Consider the following 17,484-nt stretch of genomic DNA (forward strand, 5'->3'; position numbering starts at 1 on the left):
GTTTTATTTTGTTAGGAATTACTGTGAGAGATGCAATTACCAAAGCAAATTGTAAAAACATCTTATAAGTTCTTAAAAATATATTGATTTTTGTCTATGCTGCTAAGTAAGTGTGTCTGGTTACTGGACATGCAAAACATGGTCCAGTTTCACTGCTACCTTGCCAGCGCTATTTAAAAAAGTTCTTTACTAATGTCATGTGGGAGTACATCGCTACCTCAGGATTTTAATTTACTTCTAGTTCATTATTTGCTTTTTTATGAATATTCTATTTAGCAAGATATCATGTTTGTTTTGAAGCTTGGTGCTTCTACCTCCTAAACAATGAATGTTTTTCAGGTCCCAAACCAGTTGTCTTCCTGCAACATGGCTTGCTGGCAGATTCTAGTAACTGGGTCACAAACCTTGCCAACAGCAGCCTGGGCTTCATTCTTGCTGATGCTGGTTTTGATGTGTGGATGGGCAACAGCAGAGGAAATACCTGGTCTCGGAAACATAAGACACTCTCAGTTTCTCAGGATGAATTCTGGGCTTTCAGGTATATTTGAATTGATAATGGCATGGCTGTATTTCCTTAGTACTCTTAAAGCAGACAGATTCCAGCAGAAGAGGCAGATAGGTGGGTAACTTTGAAGTTGTATGAGAGGGGAAGCTGGTGTCTTTTGAAAGTTTTTAAATGTTGCGAGGTATTTAATGACTAGCAGTAAGGTAAATTGTAAGTAAATGATTACATTAAGATTTAGATTTAGTTAGGAATTCTTAAGTTATTTTGGCATTTCTGAGAGGTGCTGGGTAAATGTGGTTCCATAACTTTCCTCCTTTCTCCATAAATATGTACTCCAGATGTTCACTTTTCTTCTTTCCAGAAATTATTCTTTCCTCTCTCTTACTTCTGGCTCTACCAATTAATTGCTGTACAACATTGGACATATTACATAAGCCCCCTGTGTCTTGGTTTCCTCATTTGTAAAATGGGGCATAATAAACACCTACCTCATAAGGTCACTGGGGGCTTAAAAGAGAGGATGCAGAGAAGGAGCCTCTACAGAGCCTGGCACATTGTAGGAGCTTGCTAGGTGTTGGCTCTTCTCCTGACAGTGGCAACAGGCACACGCACATGCCCATGCACACCTGGATTTTGGTCTATGTTTTGGTTTCAGGTATTAGACAAAGTCAGCAGCACAATAGCAGCCTCTGGGCTTGCTTCCCATTTGTAAAACCAGCGGCCACTCTAAGGACCTGAAACACAAGAATGAGAGCTTTTACCAAAAAGCATATACAATAATAGATTTATTGTCACACTATTTGTAACGGTGGAAAACAGGAAACTACCCAAATGCATGTCAGCAGTGAGTAGATAAAGTGTTGTATATTTATATAGTAGAATAAGAATGAACAACCTACAATTATATGCAGCATAAAATGGATGAAACCAGATACAGAAGAATACATACCGTATAATTCTACTTACAGAAATATTTAAAAAAGGGTGAAACTAATTTATGGTATGCAAAATGAGGACAATAGTTACCTTTGGGAGACACAATTGTAAGAGTGCCCAAGGGGGCTTCTGCGGTCCTGCTGATGTTGTTTCCTGGACTCATTGCTGGTTTTCATGGCTGTGTTTAGTTTGTGATAACTCATCAAACTGCATACTCAGTATGTGTGTGCTATTCTATTGTATGTACTATTTCAATGAAAGAGTTCTTTTCTTGGATTACAGTTATGATGAGATGGCAAAATATGACCTACCAGCTTCTATTAGCTTCATTCTGAATAAAACTGGCCAAGAACAAGTGTATTATGTGGGTCATTCTCAAGGCACCACCATAGGTATGTATGTAAATAAGATCAGAAGTTGATATAAAGTCTTCATTACAGAGTTTGTACTTAAAAATGAAATATAAAAATATGTTAGTTCAAATACAGTTTATTTTAAAATGCCAAACAGAAATAATGAATAGGATAAGGAATTTTGGTAACATTTGGTCTTCTCTGAAAATTAATGGTATATAGTTTTCTTGAAATTGAAATTAATGTAAGCCACAATGTATTATATGTTTTCCTAGATAAAGCAAGATGGGGATGTGAGAGGGTAGAAAACAAGTAGTTTCTAAATTCAGAGACATTTTAAAAGAAAACAAAAAAAAAATGTACTGCCTTCTGAAGTTAAGTGGAATTTAACTAACTACAGGTACAAGTTACATTTGGTTTACAAAGAATTTTGAAAAGTTATGTGCGTTTTAACTTATGCTGATTATTTAAGTAATGCGTGTTCACTGTAGAAAAACTGAAAATTTAGCAAAGTTAAATAAAATAAAAATTGCCCATAATTATAGTAAGCAAGAGTTTCTACTTGTGCCCTTTGCTCCACTGCTTACTAAAGTGACATTCTGGGGCCAGGTAGCAAGAAGTCAGAGAAGGTTGTATTAGTCTGTTTTCACACTGCTAATAAAGACATACATGAGACTGGGCACTTTATAAAGAAAAAGAGGTTTAATGGACTCACAGTTTAATGGATGGTGAGCTAGGGAGGCCTCACAATCATGGCGGAAGATCAAGGGATGTCTTACATGGTGGCAGACAAGAGAGAGTGAGAGCCAAGTGAAAAGGGGTTTCCCCTTATAAAACCATCAAATCTCGTGAGACTTATTCACTACCACAAGAACAGCACAGGGAGAATTGCCTCCATGATTCAATTATCCTCCATCAGGTCCCTCCCACAACACATGGGAATTATGGGAACTACAATTAAAGATGAGATTTGGGTGGGGACACAGCCAAACCGTATTAAGGGTTAAAAAATATTTTAAAGCTAGGGGATTCTAACTGTGAGTTCCTTTGAAATCATTGGTGGTTTATTTGAACGTGATGTCTGTGAATTGTTCTTTGGGGAAGGGGCATGAGTGGGATAAAGGTGAAGGGGTGAGGCTCTTGGAAATACAGTCTGTGATTTAAATTGGAAATGGAACTGGAAAGATTTTCTGGTTCTCCCAGCCTGGATTTCTTTCAGCACTTATCTAGGTTGAGATTTGGAACTAGCATTAACAAATGCTTGATTTACTAGTTTAATCAAATTCAGTGTTAGGGCACACGGAAGTTCAGAGGGCCCCGTGTCAAGTGTTTTGCCTCTTGCCGGTGGTGTTGCTTGCGTGGTCTCAGGCCACTGCGAGAGGATGGCGCGGGTGATGGCCTTTGTCTTTTCTGAGAAAAAGAAATCCCAGAAGATGGAATTCCTGCTTTCTTCTCTTTGTTCTCACAGGTTTTATAGCATTTTCACAGATCCCTGAGCTGGCCAAAAGGATTAAAATATTTTTTGCCCTGGCTCCTGTGGCTTCCGTGGACTTCTGTACTAGCCCACTGGCCAAATTAGGACGTTTTCCAGATCTTCTCATTAAGGTACTTGGACCCCTCCCATCCCTCTCCTCTCCCTACAGATTTCCTCCTCAGATCAGAAGAACTGGCCAGTGGAGGGAGAAGCTGTGCCTTCCTCCCCTGCATTTTAATATCAGTGGAGCAATGGGCTTTTCTTCTTCCATTTACCCCTCCTTCCAGACCCAGGGGTGGCTGGGGACGCCTGTCATTCCCTGTACACTGGTGCCATGTGTACTCATGGTTAGCATTGTCCGTACAGCTCTGCCCACCTCATAGGGACAGCAAGGGGGGTCTGGGAGAAAATAGTTTAAGCATTGGTGGAGTCGCCCTTTATCCCATTAGGTGAGCCTATGCACAGAGGAGGTAGGAGGAGATGGGAAACAGGAAATGTGCTCTTCCCAAAAGCTCGTCCCTAGCTACACGGAGGGAGACCTAACAACACCATCATTACCATATTTTATAAAATGGCTCCAAAACACAGCCAGTAGCTTCATTAGGGGTCTGCCCTAAAGCTTCGAGACCCCAAGCTCTGTTCAAGGAGGAAATAGATTTCATGAAAAAGAGTTTTAAGCCAGCTAAGGCCAGATGGTCTATTATGCATGCATTATATGTCTTTTATGAAATATATGTTTACACACACACATATGAAATCCTGTATAGAAATATATACTTGAAATCAGGTATAATGTCTCTCATGGGCCATTTAGAAGACTTTAACAGGAAAGATGGCCTACACTCTGATTTCAAAACCTGACTTCACATAATAGGAGATTTACTGCACCAGTGACCAGAGCATGCAGATAAGATGTAGCCCCTCTGACTAAGTTTATTTTTAATGCTTTGGGTAATGGAAGCATGAATTTTCATTGTGAACAGTTCAGAGATTACAAATAAACTTGAGGCTTGATCTATCAAGCCTTCTCCTACTTTTCTCAGAATTAAACACAGCGCTCATTTTGGGGTCTTTTCCTAAAGATCTTATATGTGAATTTATATACACACAGATGCACTGAAAGAAATATATTGTTTTGCTTGTTAGCAACACCCTGATTTCTGCCTTCATCTTCACATGCCATTCTCCCTGTGTGCATGTCTGTCTCTGTGCCCAAATTTCCCCTTTCTGTAGGGACAGCAATCATATTGCAGTAGGGCCCACCCTAATGACCTCATTTTAACTTGATTCCTCTGTAAGGAGCCTATCTCCAAATATGGCTATTCTGAGATACTGTGGGTTAGGGGTTCATTATATTTTTTTAAGGGAGATACAATTCAACTCCTAAAACTGTCTTTATAGGCATTTGGGTTATTTCTGTTTGTCCCTCTAGAGGATAGACATGAGCAAGAGTGTAAATTATAAGGGGGCAGGTTTGGGTTCAGTATAAGGAAGATCTTTATCCTCTTTCCATTGCACAAGTATGTGAAGATCTTCCTTTAGAGTGTAAAGATTGCACTGCAAATACTTGCACACAGGTTCACTGATCATTGATTAGGAACAGTGTAGGCCAGGGGTTGGCAAACTTCTCAGTCAGTAAATGAAAGGGCCAGTCAGTAAATATTTTTGACTTTGTGGACCATTGGTTTCTTGTAAAAACACCACTCTGCCATTATAACATGAAAGCAGTCAGAAACAATATGTAGAGATGAGTGTAGTAGTGCTCCAATAAAACTTTATTTATAAAAATAGGCAGTGCTGTGGGGAGGGGGAATGGGGAGTTGTTGTTCAATGAGTACTGAGTTTCAGTTTAGGAAGATAGAAAAGTTCTAAAGATGATGGCCATGGTTGCACAACAGTGTGAGTGTACTTAGTACCACTAAACTGAACTCTTCTAAATCAGCAGTCCCCAACCATTCTGGCACCAGGGACCAGTTTCATAGAAGACAGTTTTTCCATGGATGGTGTGGGGGATGGTTTGGGGATGAAACCGTTCTACCTAGGATCATCAGGCATTAGATTTTCATAAGGAGCTTGCAACCTGGATCCTTCGCATGTGCAGTTTGTAGGGTTCGTGCTCCGATGAGAATCTAATGCCACTGCTGATTTGACAGGAGGTAGAGCTCAGGTGGTAAGGCTCACTTGCCAGCCGCTCACCTCCTGCTCTGTGGCCTGATTCCTAACAGGCCATGGACTAGAATTGGTCCACGGTCTGGGAGTTGAGGATCCTTGTTTCAAATGATTAAAATGGTAAATGTTATACTATGTATGTTCTACCACAATCAAAATGTTTTTTTGTTTGTTCATTTTTGTTTTTAAACTTAATGAGGTGAGGGTCTTACCATGTTGCCCAGGCTGGTCTCAAACTCCTGGGCTCAGGGAGTCCTTCTCCCTTGGTCTCCCAAAGTGCTGGGATTGCAGGCATGAGACACCATGCCTGGCCAATAAAAAAAATTTAAAAACAAAAATCAAGGAGTGGGCTGGATTTGGCTCACTGGCCAGTAGTATTGAATTAGATGGACACACCCCTGGCAGACATTGCTGATCAATCACAGCTTTGACTGTTTCTTAGAAGTAACCACCGATCCATCAGAGTCAGATGAAAACTACTTGGGGATGACCCTGGGATGGGGGATCATTAAGGCCCTTTCCCATTGTAGAAGTCTGCTGTAAACTTATTTTATTTTATGCCTCCTTCTCTTCATTTGGAGAATTTAAATACACCTCTGTAGTGTGTGATTTTTGCCTTAGTAAACTTTTGCAAAAGCATCCTGGTTTGAATGTCCACTGGCTGCCAGTCTCTCCTGAGACTGTTTGTGGAGACACTGGGTGCTTGTCTCTGCTTCTGAGGTGAGTCATGGCGACCTGTGCACCAGAATGAAATGCTGAGATGTTCTTGGGTTTCTTTTTATTTTGTAGGACTTATTTGGAGACAAAGAATTTCTTCCCCAGAGTGCATTTTTGAAGTGGCTGGGTACCCACGTTTGCACTCATGTCATACTGAAGGAGCTCTGTGGAAATCTCTTTTTTCTTCTGTGTGGATTTAATGAGAGAAATTTAAATATGGTATGCCTGTTTATAGTAAGATTTGATTTTCTTTTATCTGTAAATATGCTTATTTGTGTTGAATGATGTGGGAGAGGCAGGACTGACCTGATCAAAACTCTAAAGAGTCTTTGCTTTGAGAGGCACGAGAATGAACTTTGGCTAATGCCAGGAATACAGTACCACCTGCTGCTATCCTGAGGCTGGAGGCCGTCACCTTCCTGTGTTGTATCCAGATGGAGACTATTGAATGAGGAGATCTGTCACAATTTAAGTTGTAATATTTATATTCATTCTAGTGATTTGTTTCTTTTAGAAATTACAGTAAGTGGTAAAGATGGGAACAATAGACACTGGGGACTCCAAAAGGAAGGAGGGAGAGGGACAAGGGCTGGAAAACTTCCTGTTGAGTACCATAGCCAATATTGAGTACTATGGTGATGGGATCATTAGAAGCCCACATCTCAGCATCATGCAATCTACCCTGGTAACAAGCCTGCACATGTATCTCCTGAATCTAAAATACACAAATTTAAAAAATTACTCTAAGTATTTAAATTTGGAATGGTCATTTACATACACATGTGTGTATACTTGCACACACACACACTTGTGTCTGTGTATGTTTAAAAAATTTTGTAAAATTTAAACCCATTTTATTTTATAAAATGTAAACCCTTGGCCAATACTATGCTGATGTTTCTAAATATATTTGTTAGTTTGTCATGTAGCATTTTGAAAACAGGTGTTAAAATCCTAGAATAAAGGCCCTAAGGAATTTAAGTGCCATTTTTCTTTTGCCTGATAATTGTTATATGAAATTTGGGAAATTCAGGAAAGCATGAAGAAGAAAATGAACATGCCCTGTAAACAACACCCACACAGTCCCATGCTTACCATATTGTTGCACCTCCTTCACATGTACTCTGAGTGTGGTTGTATGTATTTTTATAGGACAGATTTTTAGTCAAATAATTTTCTTCTACCTTTGATCTCATAAACTTGAGATTGTGGCTCTAGATTTTAGTGATTTGAAGGGCAAAACACAATGTTTATTATCAATGCCACCTTAATGCTGTTTTCTTCATTTCAATGTATTTATTTTGCAGTCTAGAGTGGATGTGTATACAACCCATTCTCCTGCTGGAACTTCTGTGCAAAACATGTTACACTGGAGCCAGGTAGGCATGCATGCCAGGAGTGCAGCTGGGCTCATGTAAAATCAACATCAGAAAGGTCTGGGCATGTAAACCCTTCCCAGATAGAAAGACCATCTGCTTACAAATCTGATCTGGTTTTCTTCCCCAGAGTCTTGGGTTTTTGTCATCACGCTTGTGTTGCTTTTGATACCCTTGGTGGGACACACTGTGTTATGCGTGGGTTCACAGACAGCTACTGGGTTGACCTCTTTCTTTTCCCTCCTCTCCCTTCTTCAAGTCTCAGGTTTATGTATTCTCTCATTTTCCTTCTCTCCCCCTTTCTTTTCCTCCTCCTGTTTCCTCCCCTCCATCTGTTTTTCACTGAGTCCTAGATTTATTTTATTTCTGTGTTGCTTCATAAAGAGTGATTTTAAAGTGGTTTTGGAGATAGAAACCACTGTTTCAGCATGAGCTCTGAACACAATATGCTTGGAACAGCAGTGGATAAACTGTAGCTAAACCAGTCATAGATGTGATTGGGGGCCCCTGACTATTGAAATACAGTTTTGATTATTTTATCATGTAAATAAGGCAAGTTCATTCTAGAAAATTTAGAAACTACATCTAGAAAAAAAATCTCCTATAGTGAAAATAAAATCATTCTATAACCCTAGATGGAGAGGAAATGCATATCTATAGATATTGAATGTCTCTACATTCTATTCTATACCTCCTTTCAAATAGATGCTGTTAAAGACATGGATAGCAATAGTAGATGTAGAGATAGATGGATTTTTCTCCTGCTTACCGTTTTACAGCTTGCTTTTCTTTTTTCACCTGACAATATGACAGGAACTTCTTTCCACCTCAGGACATAATTTTGTGCAATTTCTTTTTTAACTAAGTTCATTTTAAATATGAAACAACTCACCATTTAAGCCCTAAACCAAGATACTGTAAGTGTCTTGAATAGTAATTTCCAAACAGCTGGCAGTCACTGCTCGCATAAGAATCACTGAATTGCTTTAGAAAGTACACCCTTCAATGAAACATTGCTTTAAAAAGGTAATAGCAGTTGGGATTATAGTGGAACTCTTGGATTGGCTACCATCCAGGCTTATAAAAACAAAGACTCCTGTGTCCCAATCATTTGGACTAGAGAATCTGTACTTTTATTATTATTATTAATTTATTTTTGAGACTGAGTCTTGCTCTGTCACTCAGGCTGGAGTGCAGTGCAGTGGCGTGATCTCGGCTTACTGAAACTTCTGCCTCCCGAGTTCAAGCAATTCTCTGCCTCAGCTTCCCGAATAGCTGGGATTATAGGCACCCACCACCACGCACAGCTAATTTTTGTATTTTTAGTAGAGGTGGAGTTTCACCGTCTTGGCCAGGTTGATCTTGAACTCCTGACCTCATGATCTGCCCACCTCAGCTTCCCAAAGTGCTGGATCACAGGAGTGAGCCACTGTGCCTTGCCACTTTTATTATTATTTTTAAATTTTTATTGAGGTATAAGTGACATACAATAAAGTGCACAATTTGATATATTTCAGTGTTTGTATACACCTGTGAAACCATCACCATAATCAAGACAGTGAATGTATCATCACCCTAAAAGGTCCCTGCTGCCCCTTTGTGACACCTCCTCCTACCCCTCCCATCCATCCCACTGATCTGCTTCCTGTCACTATAGCTTAGTTTGCATTTTCTAGAGCTTGTATGAGAACAGCCATGCAGTTTATACTTGTTTTTGTCTGCCTTCTTCCACTCAGCATAATTGTTTTGTGATTTACCCATGTTTTGTATGTCAGTAGTTCATTCCTTTTTATTTTTGAGGATTTGTATTTTAAAAAAATCTGCCTGGTAGATTCTTCTGCCCCACCAGGTTTGGGAGTCACTGATCGGGACATCCTGATACTTTCATCTCCTTCTTTAGTTGCCCCAGGAACTCCAACAGTGCTATAGTTCTCCTCTCCATGGGGCTCATCTCTAAGGAACTAGGAAGAGCCTGGCCTCAGGTGCCAGGCCCTTTACAGGAATCAGAAGGCTGAGAGTTAAATGTCAGTTCCTCAGGGGCAGAGTTTGCTGTGGCCTAGAAGAGGGGCATCTGGAATGCAAATAGTTCATGACATGCTAGACAGCACACACTTACCACTTACAGAATTCCCAAAACCTTCAAAAGTTCTCAAATTCATGAATATTGAAGATTTTTGGTTCTTGGTTCAGGTCTCTGCTTGTTTTCTTGGTCACATTTATGCTGATAATCACTTGTTTTCTTCATATACCCTGTCACTAGAATTCCCCTACATTTTTGAGGATGCCCGGAACCTCTTACCTAATGCCCATTTTCCCAAAAGGCCCAATGTCTGTCACCTTAGCAGTTATGGCACCCCCAGAGATGATGGAGGGTAACTGAGTGGGCTGGAGGCAGGTGCTGAGCTTTCCTACCAGCTTAGTGACTGCCAGCAGTCCATGAACAGTCTACCCCAGGCCTCAGCAAAGTACAAATGGCCACCAGACCTGGGACTTCAGAGGCCCTTGGGAATGTTGCAACCAAGGCTGCCCTAGGACAGCTCCAGTTCATATTACAGACCTGCGTTGCTTCACCCTTCTGTGTCTTGGGCCTCCTCTTGGCATGGGGTTTGCAGTAGAGCCATTGGATTGGCTGTCATCTAGGCTACTGCTCTTGTTCCAGCCCTCTTACCCAGAAGCTAGCCAGGGTCAAAGGCTACAGGGTGAGGGCCAGAGCACTGCTCTCTGCCCCATTTGTGACCTGGTAACTTTAGATTATAACTACGCTGGAATATACCTCTAGAATATTTGCAAAGCCCAGATTTGCTGTAGAAGGCGGCCTGGGCCTTTGCTCTTCTGACCACTGTACCATCTTTTGTCAATAAAATGGTTGTTCTGTGCAGCATTTTGTATGATCTTCCCTTTGGCTCTCCCTCCTTTGGGCTATTGGCCAGGGGCTGCCACTGGTACAGGCTGCAGGCTCCAAGAGGCAGCCCAGGAAAAGGCTTCTGTGGAAGGTGGGCAGGTCTGGATGCTGGGCAGGCTGAGGCTAGAATTCAGGTGTGGCATTTGAGGGCTCTTATGGTATGAGTTTGGGGTTGACCTTAAAGGCCATTTTATTTACAGTACATTCAGAAGTTGACTTTTTGTTTAAATAATGCGTTTTAACTTGTTAATAAATGCCACACCTCATTCTTTAGTGGGCTTTTTAATTTAGTGTGCTTATCTTTCCATTCCCCTTATAAACCTGATGAATTTTGAAGCTCCCCAGAGTCGACTTGATATTATTGCTCACTTTCTTACTGGCCCTGCCCAGAGCCCAGGTACTCAAGCCTGTTTGAAGAAAGCCATCCCAACATATCTTTCCAGTGTTGTTCTGAACTACCTAAGGTGCTATTAAAAATACAGATTCTTGGGCCTGAGCCCTGTGGAGACTCTGAATTCCTAGGGCTGTGATCCTGGGATCTATGTTTGAATAAGTACCTTAGATGATACTGATGTGCTCTTTTTTTTTTAAAGGAAAAAAATCATATACTTCTGGTAGACTTCTAAAGAACACCGTAAAAAGGATATTCAGGATTATTTTTGTTATATGTGTAATATGTTTTATGAAATTTTAGAAAATATGTGAGTGAAAGAAAAATGACTGTCTAGCACCCAGCAATAGTCACTATTAATATTTTGGTATAATCTTACAATTTTATAATATAATCATTTCCATTATAAAAGTCAGATCATACTACATCTGCTTTTAAGTAAATTTTCATTTAATGAAATACCATTATGTTTGTTAGATACAAGCTAAGCTGCTGTATTAGAGACCCCAAAATACAGCTGCTAAATAAAGAGTTTCTTTCTTATAATAAAGTTCAGAGAGCAGAACCCCAGATTGATGATAGAGGGGATTGTGGCTGCTTTCTGTGAGGTCATGTAGGGACCTAGTTCCCTCCATACTATAGCTGTGCCATCCTCAGAGTGCTGTCCTCTTCTGCCTGGCTGCAGCTGGGTCACCTCTGTGTCTCTTCCAACCCACAGGAAGGCAGGAGAGAGGTAGCCCAGGGCAAGTGGCTTTGTGTGAAGGAGATAACTCAGAAGTGAGCAGTATGGCCATAGCCTGCCTGCTTGCAGGAGGATGAGGATGTGGTTTCTATCCTGGCAGCCGTGTGCTTAGGGAAAGCTTTAGGGATTCTGTTACTGAAAGGAAGAGGCAAGAATGGGCATGGGGGACAGTCTCTGCCATAATTAAAAATGCCTTTCCAGGATTTGTCATAAAGGGCAGTTTTCTGTTGCTTGAATTTTATTATCATTTTGTTTTTTGCAATGATAGTTGTTTTGCAGTCATATATCATCTGTCCTTATATGTTAGAGTGTTTTCTTAGGGTGATACATTCATAGTAGTAGACAGTAGTGAGAAGGTAGGTACAGCTTTAAGACTTCTGATACATATTGTACTCTAGAAAAGTTGAACCTGTTTACATTTTTATTACCATTCAAGACCTAAATATAATATTTAAAATGTCACTTTAAAACCATTTACCCTAATACTATAAGAATTTCCTCCTGATCATTATCTACATACTCTCTGTGATATGATTATCACAGAAATATAACTTTGATGCAGATTGTTTCATTTTCTTTTTCCATTTAATATTATTTATGAGATCATTTGTAAGCCATTTTCTGTTTCTATTTTATCATACTTGTATTTATAACTGCGGCATACTCCTTGTGTATACTGATATAACGTATTTACCCAAATATCTATTATTGGGCTTTAGCTTATTTCCAGATTTTTGTTACTATAAGTCATCTTAACACTTTTCTTTTGAAATACCCTTTCCAGTGGATAACTTGAAATCCTAAGTGAGTCTGAACACAAAGTCAAATTTAGAAGTTCAGTCTGAGCTATAGGCAAGTTTCACCTTTGTTTTCTATGCTTATGCTGGTGCTTTATATAAATGCTGAAGGATATGTCACAAAGTGATGAACTGCTGTCTGTGTTCAGTGGCAGAATAGTTTGCATCAATATATTTTCACTGACAAAGATGGGGAACAGATTCATTAACAGGTGCTGTGAATCCAAATTTTGTATTGCTTGTTAAATATGCCATAGGTATTTAATATCTGTCATTTGCAATGGCAAAAGCAGATGCCAAACATTTCTCCTGTAGTATATCATCTTACTCTGTCTTTTATTACATCAAACAGTAGAATTTTATGCAGTTGATAAGACGTCACATAAATCAAACGCAGTTTTGACAAAGAATGTGTGGACATTTCTTTTCACCAGGCGCCACCTTGTGGCCAAAACTTACCATTTTCAATTCATTTGGCTTGACAGTTTTGGGTTTAATTCTTGACGTACGTTTGAGAGTGTAGAGGAAATATGGATTTGCATTATTTCGAATTCAAAAAATAAGTGACTTTTTGCTAACATTTTTATGTTATACAATTTTAAATATAAATAAATGTAAATTTCAATGCAATTTCAATTTCATGGCTCTAATATCCCTAACTAGTTAGAACTGTGCCAGCATGCAGTCCTACATGGTGATTGTACTGGTACCAGTACTCAAGAAAAAGTGTTTAATCGATACAGTCATTAAAATTTGACTAAGTAATATAACTAGACAAGTAGAATGGGTAAATAGAAAATATTATACAGTTGTCCCTCAAGTATCTTGCAGACTGGCTCCAGACACTTCCCTCCAAACCAAAATTTAGAGATAGATACTCAAGTTCCTTATATAAAATGGGGTAGTATTTGCATATAGCCTATGAACATCCTTTCATATGCTTTAAATTTTATCTAGATTACTTATGAAGCCCAATACAATGTAAATGCTATGTAAGTAGGTGTTACATTGTGCTTTAAAATTAGTATTTTTTATTGTTTTCTTTTATTGTTTTTTCCAAATATTTTCAATCTGCAAAATATCACTTGGTTGAATCCACAGATGCAAAACTGTGGATATGGAGGTCCAATTGTATAATTATTTTCTCTCTATATATATATCCATCTCTCTATAAATATACATATGTATGTATATATGTATCTATCTGCATATCTCTATTTCCCAAGTAAAATCACTAACTCTTTGAAAAAGTTTAGGATGCAAAGTTCAATAGAAAATGTCAGCATAAAGTTCCCCTAGCAGGAGCAACTGTTGATCAAGTGTAATTCACAGCTTATGTGTATAGCTGCTTTCTTGTATCAGGTAGTAGCTGCTTAAAAATCATACAATGAGAAATTGAGTCATTCAGTAAAGTAGAACAAAACCATGCCATTTTATTTAAAATAATGCCTTGGAAATAGAGTATCTCTGGCTATTGCTGTAAAGTTGGTTTTGAGGTCATGGCTGGCTCCAGCAACCTATCTATGATGTTATCTCTAACTTTGACGTCAGATAACTTTTTTTTCCAAATTATTATCTTCTTTTAGGCTGTTAAATTCCAAAAGTTTCAAGCCTTTGACTGGGGAAGCAGTGCCAAGAATTATTTTCATTACAACCAGGTAAAGTTTTCAGTTTTTTCATTAAGGGGCGCCCTGAAAACTCATCAAGAAAGCCAGTCTGGCTTATTGGGATTCTGGCCAGGCTCAGCTGCTGTGGGAAATGTTTGGGGGAGTTCACTATTGTTTGTTTTCCATCAGTCCATTCAGAACAACCCAAGCTTTGTAGCTGATATTGTGGACTGGGCCTCCTCTCTTTGTCTTTTCCCCAGTTCTAAATAAGAGTCATCACTGTTATGCATTATTCAGAGTGATCGCAAACACAGCCAGTAGAATCAGACAGTCCTAGGTCTGTTATCTGGTAGCTGTGGGGCCCTGGCCAAATGACATTGCTTAAGCTTCTTCTTCCCTGTATAAATAAAATTAGCATTTATAAGCACACTAAATGCGCTGAAGTGTGAGATACTTTGCTCTGTTTTTTTTTTTTTTTAATTCCCAGGACATCTCTGTGGCATAGTGTGATTATCTCTGACTTAAAGATGAGGACAGTAAGGCTTGGAAAATTTCTGTGACTTGTCTTATACTCAAATGGAGGAAGTAAGAGGGCAGGACTCCAAACTCTTTCTAACCATTGGGTTCTATTGCTTTGGGTCTACTACCTATGGAGTACAATGCCTTCTTTGCCACGGATTAAACACTAATTTTGGTGCCCAGCCTACAACAGCAGCCCCACAGCTGTGGCGATTATAATTAGGATTCTTTCATTTGGGGTTAGATTTTTTTTTTGGTACTGGTAATGGTAACTTGAAAAGATACTCAAAGGGATTTAAAAAATTTAGTCTGTGTTGGTGCACAGGATGATCCAAGATGGCCAAATAGGAATAGCTCTGGATTGCAGTTCCCAGCGAAAATGCAGAGGGTTAGTGAATGCCACATTTCCAAATGAATTTCTACTGCCCACAGACCAGGAGATTCCTAGGTGGAAAAGCACCACGAGTCTCCAGCATGGCTGTTTCAGCTGGCTTGGTGGGTCTCCGCACAAAAACTCACACAAATCCAGGTGCCATTTCAACTGGTGACTGGAACGCCTGGGAGACAGAGCCGCCCATTCAACTGAAAGAAAGAGGGCTGAAACAGGGAGCCAGGTGATCTGGCTCAGTGGGTCCCACCCCCACAAAGACCAGCAATCTGAAATGCTCTGGATTGAGAGTTTCACAGCAAGCACAGCTGGACCCGGGATGGTCCAGCTCTGTTGGGGGAAGGGCCTCTGCCATTACTGAGGCAGTCTGCCATTACCAAGGCACTCAGCCATTACTGAGGCAGTCTGCCATTACTGAGCAGTCCACCATTACACAGGCAGTCCGACATTACTGGGGCAGACTGCCATTACCGAGGCAGTTCTAACTATACCTCTATAAACAAAACTGCAAGGAAGTTCACATAGCAGCTGGGCAGAGCCCATGGCAGCTCAGCACTGCCTCTGCTGGCAGAGTATGACTAGGCTACCTCCTCACTGGGCAAGGCATCTCTGAAAAAAGGCAGTCGCACATCAGGAACTTATAAATAAAGCCCCATCTTCCCAGGACAGAGCACCTTGGAAAAAAAGGGGATTATGTATTCCACTGCAGCAGACTTAAACATATTTGCCCAGCAGCTCTGAATGGAAAAATGGAGCTCACAGCTCAGCACTTGAGCTCCTACAAGGGACAGACTGTCTCCTCAAGCAGCTCCCTGACCCCCATATATTCAAAGAGACCTTTCATAAAGGAGAGCTTAGGCTGACATCTGGCGGGTATCCTTCTGGGACAAAGATAACAAAAGAAGAAACTGCCAGCAACCCTTACTGTTCTGCAGCCACTGCAGGTGATCCCCAGGCAAGCAGGGTCTGGAGTGGACCTCTAGAAGTCCTACAGCAGAGGGGCCTGTTAGAAGGAAAACTAAAAAACAGAAAGAAATAACTTCATCATCAACAAAAGGGACATCTACTCAGAGACCCCATCTGAAAGTCACCAACTACAAAACCACAGGTAGATAAATCCACAAAAATGGGAAGAAACCAGTGCAAAAAGGATGAAAACACACAAAACCAGAACACCTCTCCTCCTCCAAGGCATTACAACTCCTCACCAGCAAGGGAACAAGGCTGGTTGGAGAATGAGTCTGATGAATTGACAGAAACAGGCTTCAGAAGATGGGTAATAAAAAACTTCTCTGAGCTAAAAGAACATGTTCAAACCCAATGCAAAGAAACTAAAAACCTTGAAAAAAGGTTTGATGAAATGCTAATGAGAATAAACAGCTTAGAGAGGAATATAAATGAATTGATGGAGCTGAAAAATACAACACGAGAACTTTGTGAAGCATATACAAGTTTCAAAAGCTGAATTGACCAAGCAGAAGAAAGGATATCAGAGATTGAAGATCAACTCAATGAATAAAACCAGAAGACAAGATTAGAGAAAAAAGAGTAAAAAGAAATGAACAAAGCCTCCAAGAAATATGGGATTATGTGAAAAGACTTAATCTACATTTGATAGGTGTACCTGAATGTGATGGAGAGAATGAATCCAAGCTGGAAAACTCTTTGGGATACTATCCAGGAGAACTTCCCCAGCCTAGCAAGGCAGGCCAATATTCAAGTCCAGGAAATATAGAGAACACCACAAAGATATTCCTCAAGAAGAGCAACCCCAAGGCACATAATCATCAGATTCACCAGGGTTGAATGAAGGAAAAAATGCTAAGGGCAGCGAGAGAAAGGTCAGATTACCTACAAAGGGAAGGCCATCAGACTTACAGCGGATCTCTCGGCAGAAACCCTGCAAACCAGAAGAGAGTGGGGGCCAATATTCAACATCCTTAAAGAAAAGAACTTTCAACCTAGAATTTCATACCCAGCCAAACTAAGCTTCATAAGCGAAGGAGAAATAAAATCCTTTACAAACAAGCAACTGCTCAGAGATTTCATCACCACCAGGCCTGCCTTATAAGAGCTCCTGAAAGAAGCACTAAACATAGAAAGGAACAACCAGTACCAGCCATTCTAAAAACGTACCAAATGGTAAAGAGCATTGACACAATGAAGAAACTTCATCAACTAATGGGCAGAACAACCAGCTAGCATGAAAATGGCAGTACCAAATTCACACATAACAATGTTAACCCTAAATGTAAATGGGCTAAATGCCCCAATCAAAAGACACGACTGGCAAATTGGATAAAAAGTCAAAACCCACTGGTGTGCTATATTCAGGAAACCTATCTCACATGCAAGGACACACAAAGGCTCAAAATAAAGGGATGGAGGAAGATTTACCAAGCAAATGGAAAGCAAAAAAAAAAAAAAAAAAAAAAAAAAAAAAAAGCAAGAGCTGCAATCCTAGGCTCTGGTAAAATAGCCTTTAAACCAACAAAGATCAAAAGAGACAAAGAAGGGCATTACATAATGGTAAAAGGATCAATGCAACAAGAAGAGCTAACGATCTTAAATATATATGCACCCAATACAGGAGCACCCAGGTACATAA

General features: G+C 40.0%; 1 protein-coding gene across 4 annotated transcripts in view; it reads left to right on the forward strand.

Moving 5' to 3' along the window:
- Positions 1-17,484, forward strand: part of LIPA (lipase A, lysosomal acid type) — a 45,902-nt gene that overhangs the window by 22,514 nt on the left and 5,904 nt on the right. For all 4 annotated transcript variants that reach the window (XM_012454737.2, XM_064374122.1, XM_064374123.1 and 1 more), the window contains exons 4-9: positions 340-538; positions 1,724-1,833; positions 3,263-3,399; positions 6,227-6,373; positions 7,462-7,533; positions 13,949-14,020. In XM_012454737.2, the coding sequence (XP_012310160.1) occupies positions 340-538; positions 1,724-1,833; positions 3,263-3,399; positions 6,227-6,373; positions 7,462-7,533; positions 13,949-14,020 (737 nt within the window). The remainder of the gene's footprint in view (positions 1-339; positions 539-1,723; positions 1,834-3,262; positions 3,400-6,226; positions 6,374-7,461; positions 7,534-13,948; positions 14,021-17,484) is intronic.

The sequence above is a fragment of the Aotus nancymaae genome, unplaced genomic scaffold (genome assembly GCF_030222135.1).
Source record: "Aotus nancymaae isolate 86718 unplaced genomic scaffold, 86718_ANA_hifiasm-v0.15.2.pri h1tg000010l, whole genome shotgun sequence".
NCBI classification, from domain to species: Eukaryota; Metazoa; Chordata; class Mammalia; order Primates; family Aotidae; genus Aotus; species Aotus nancymaae.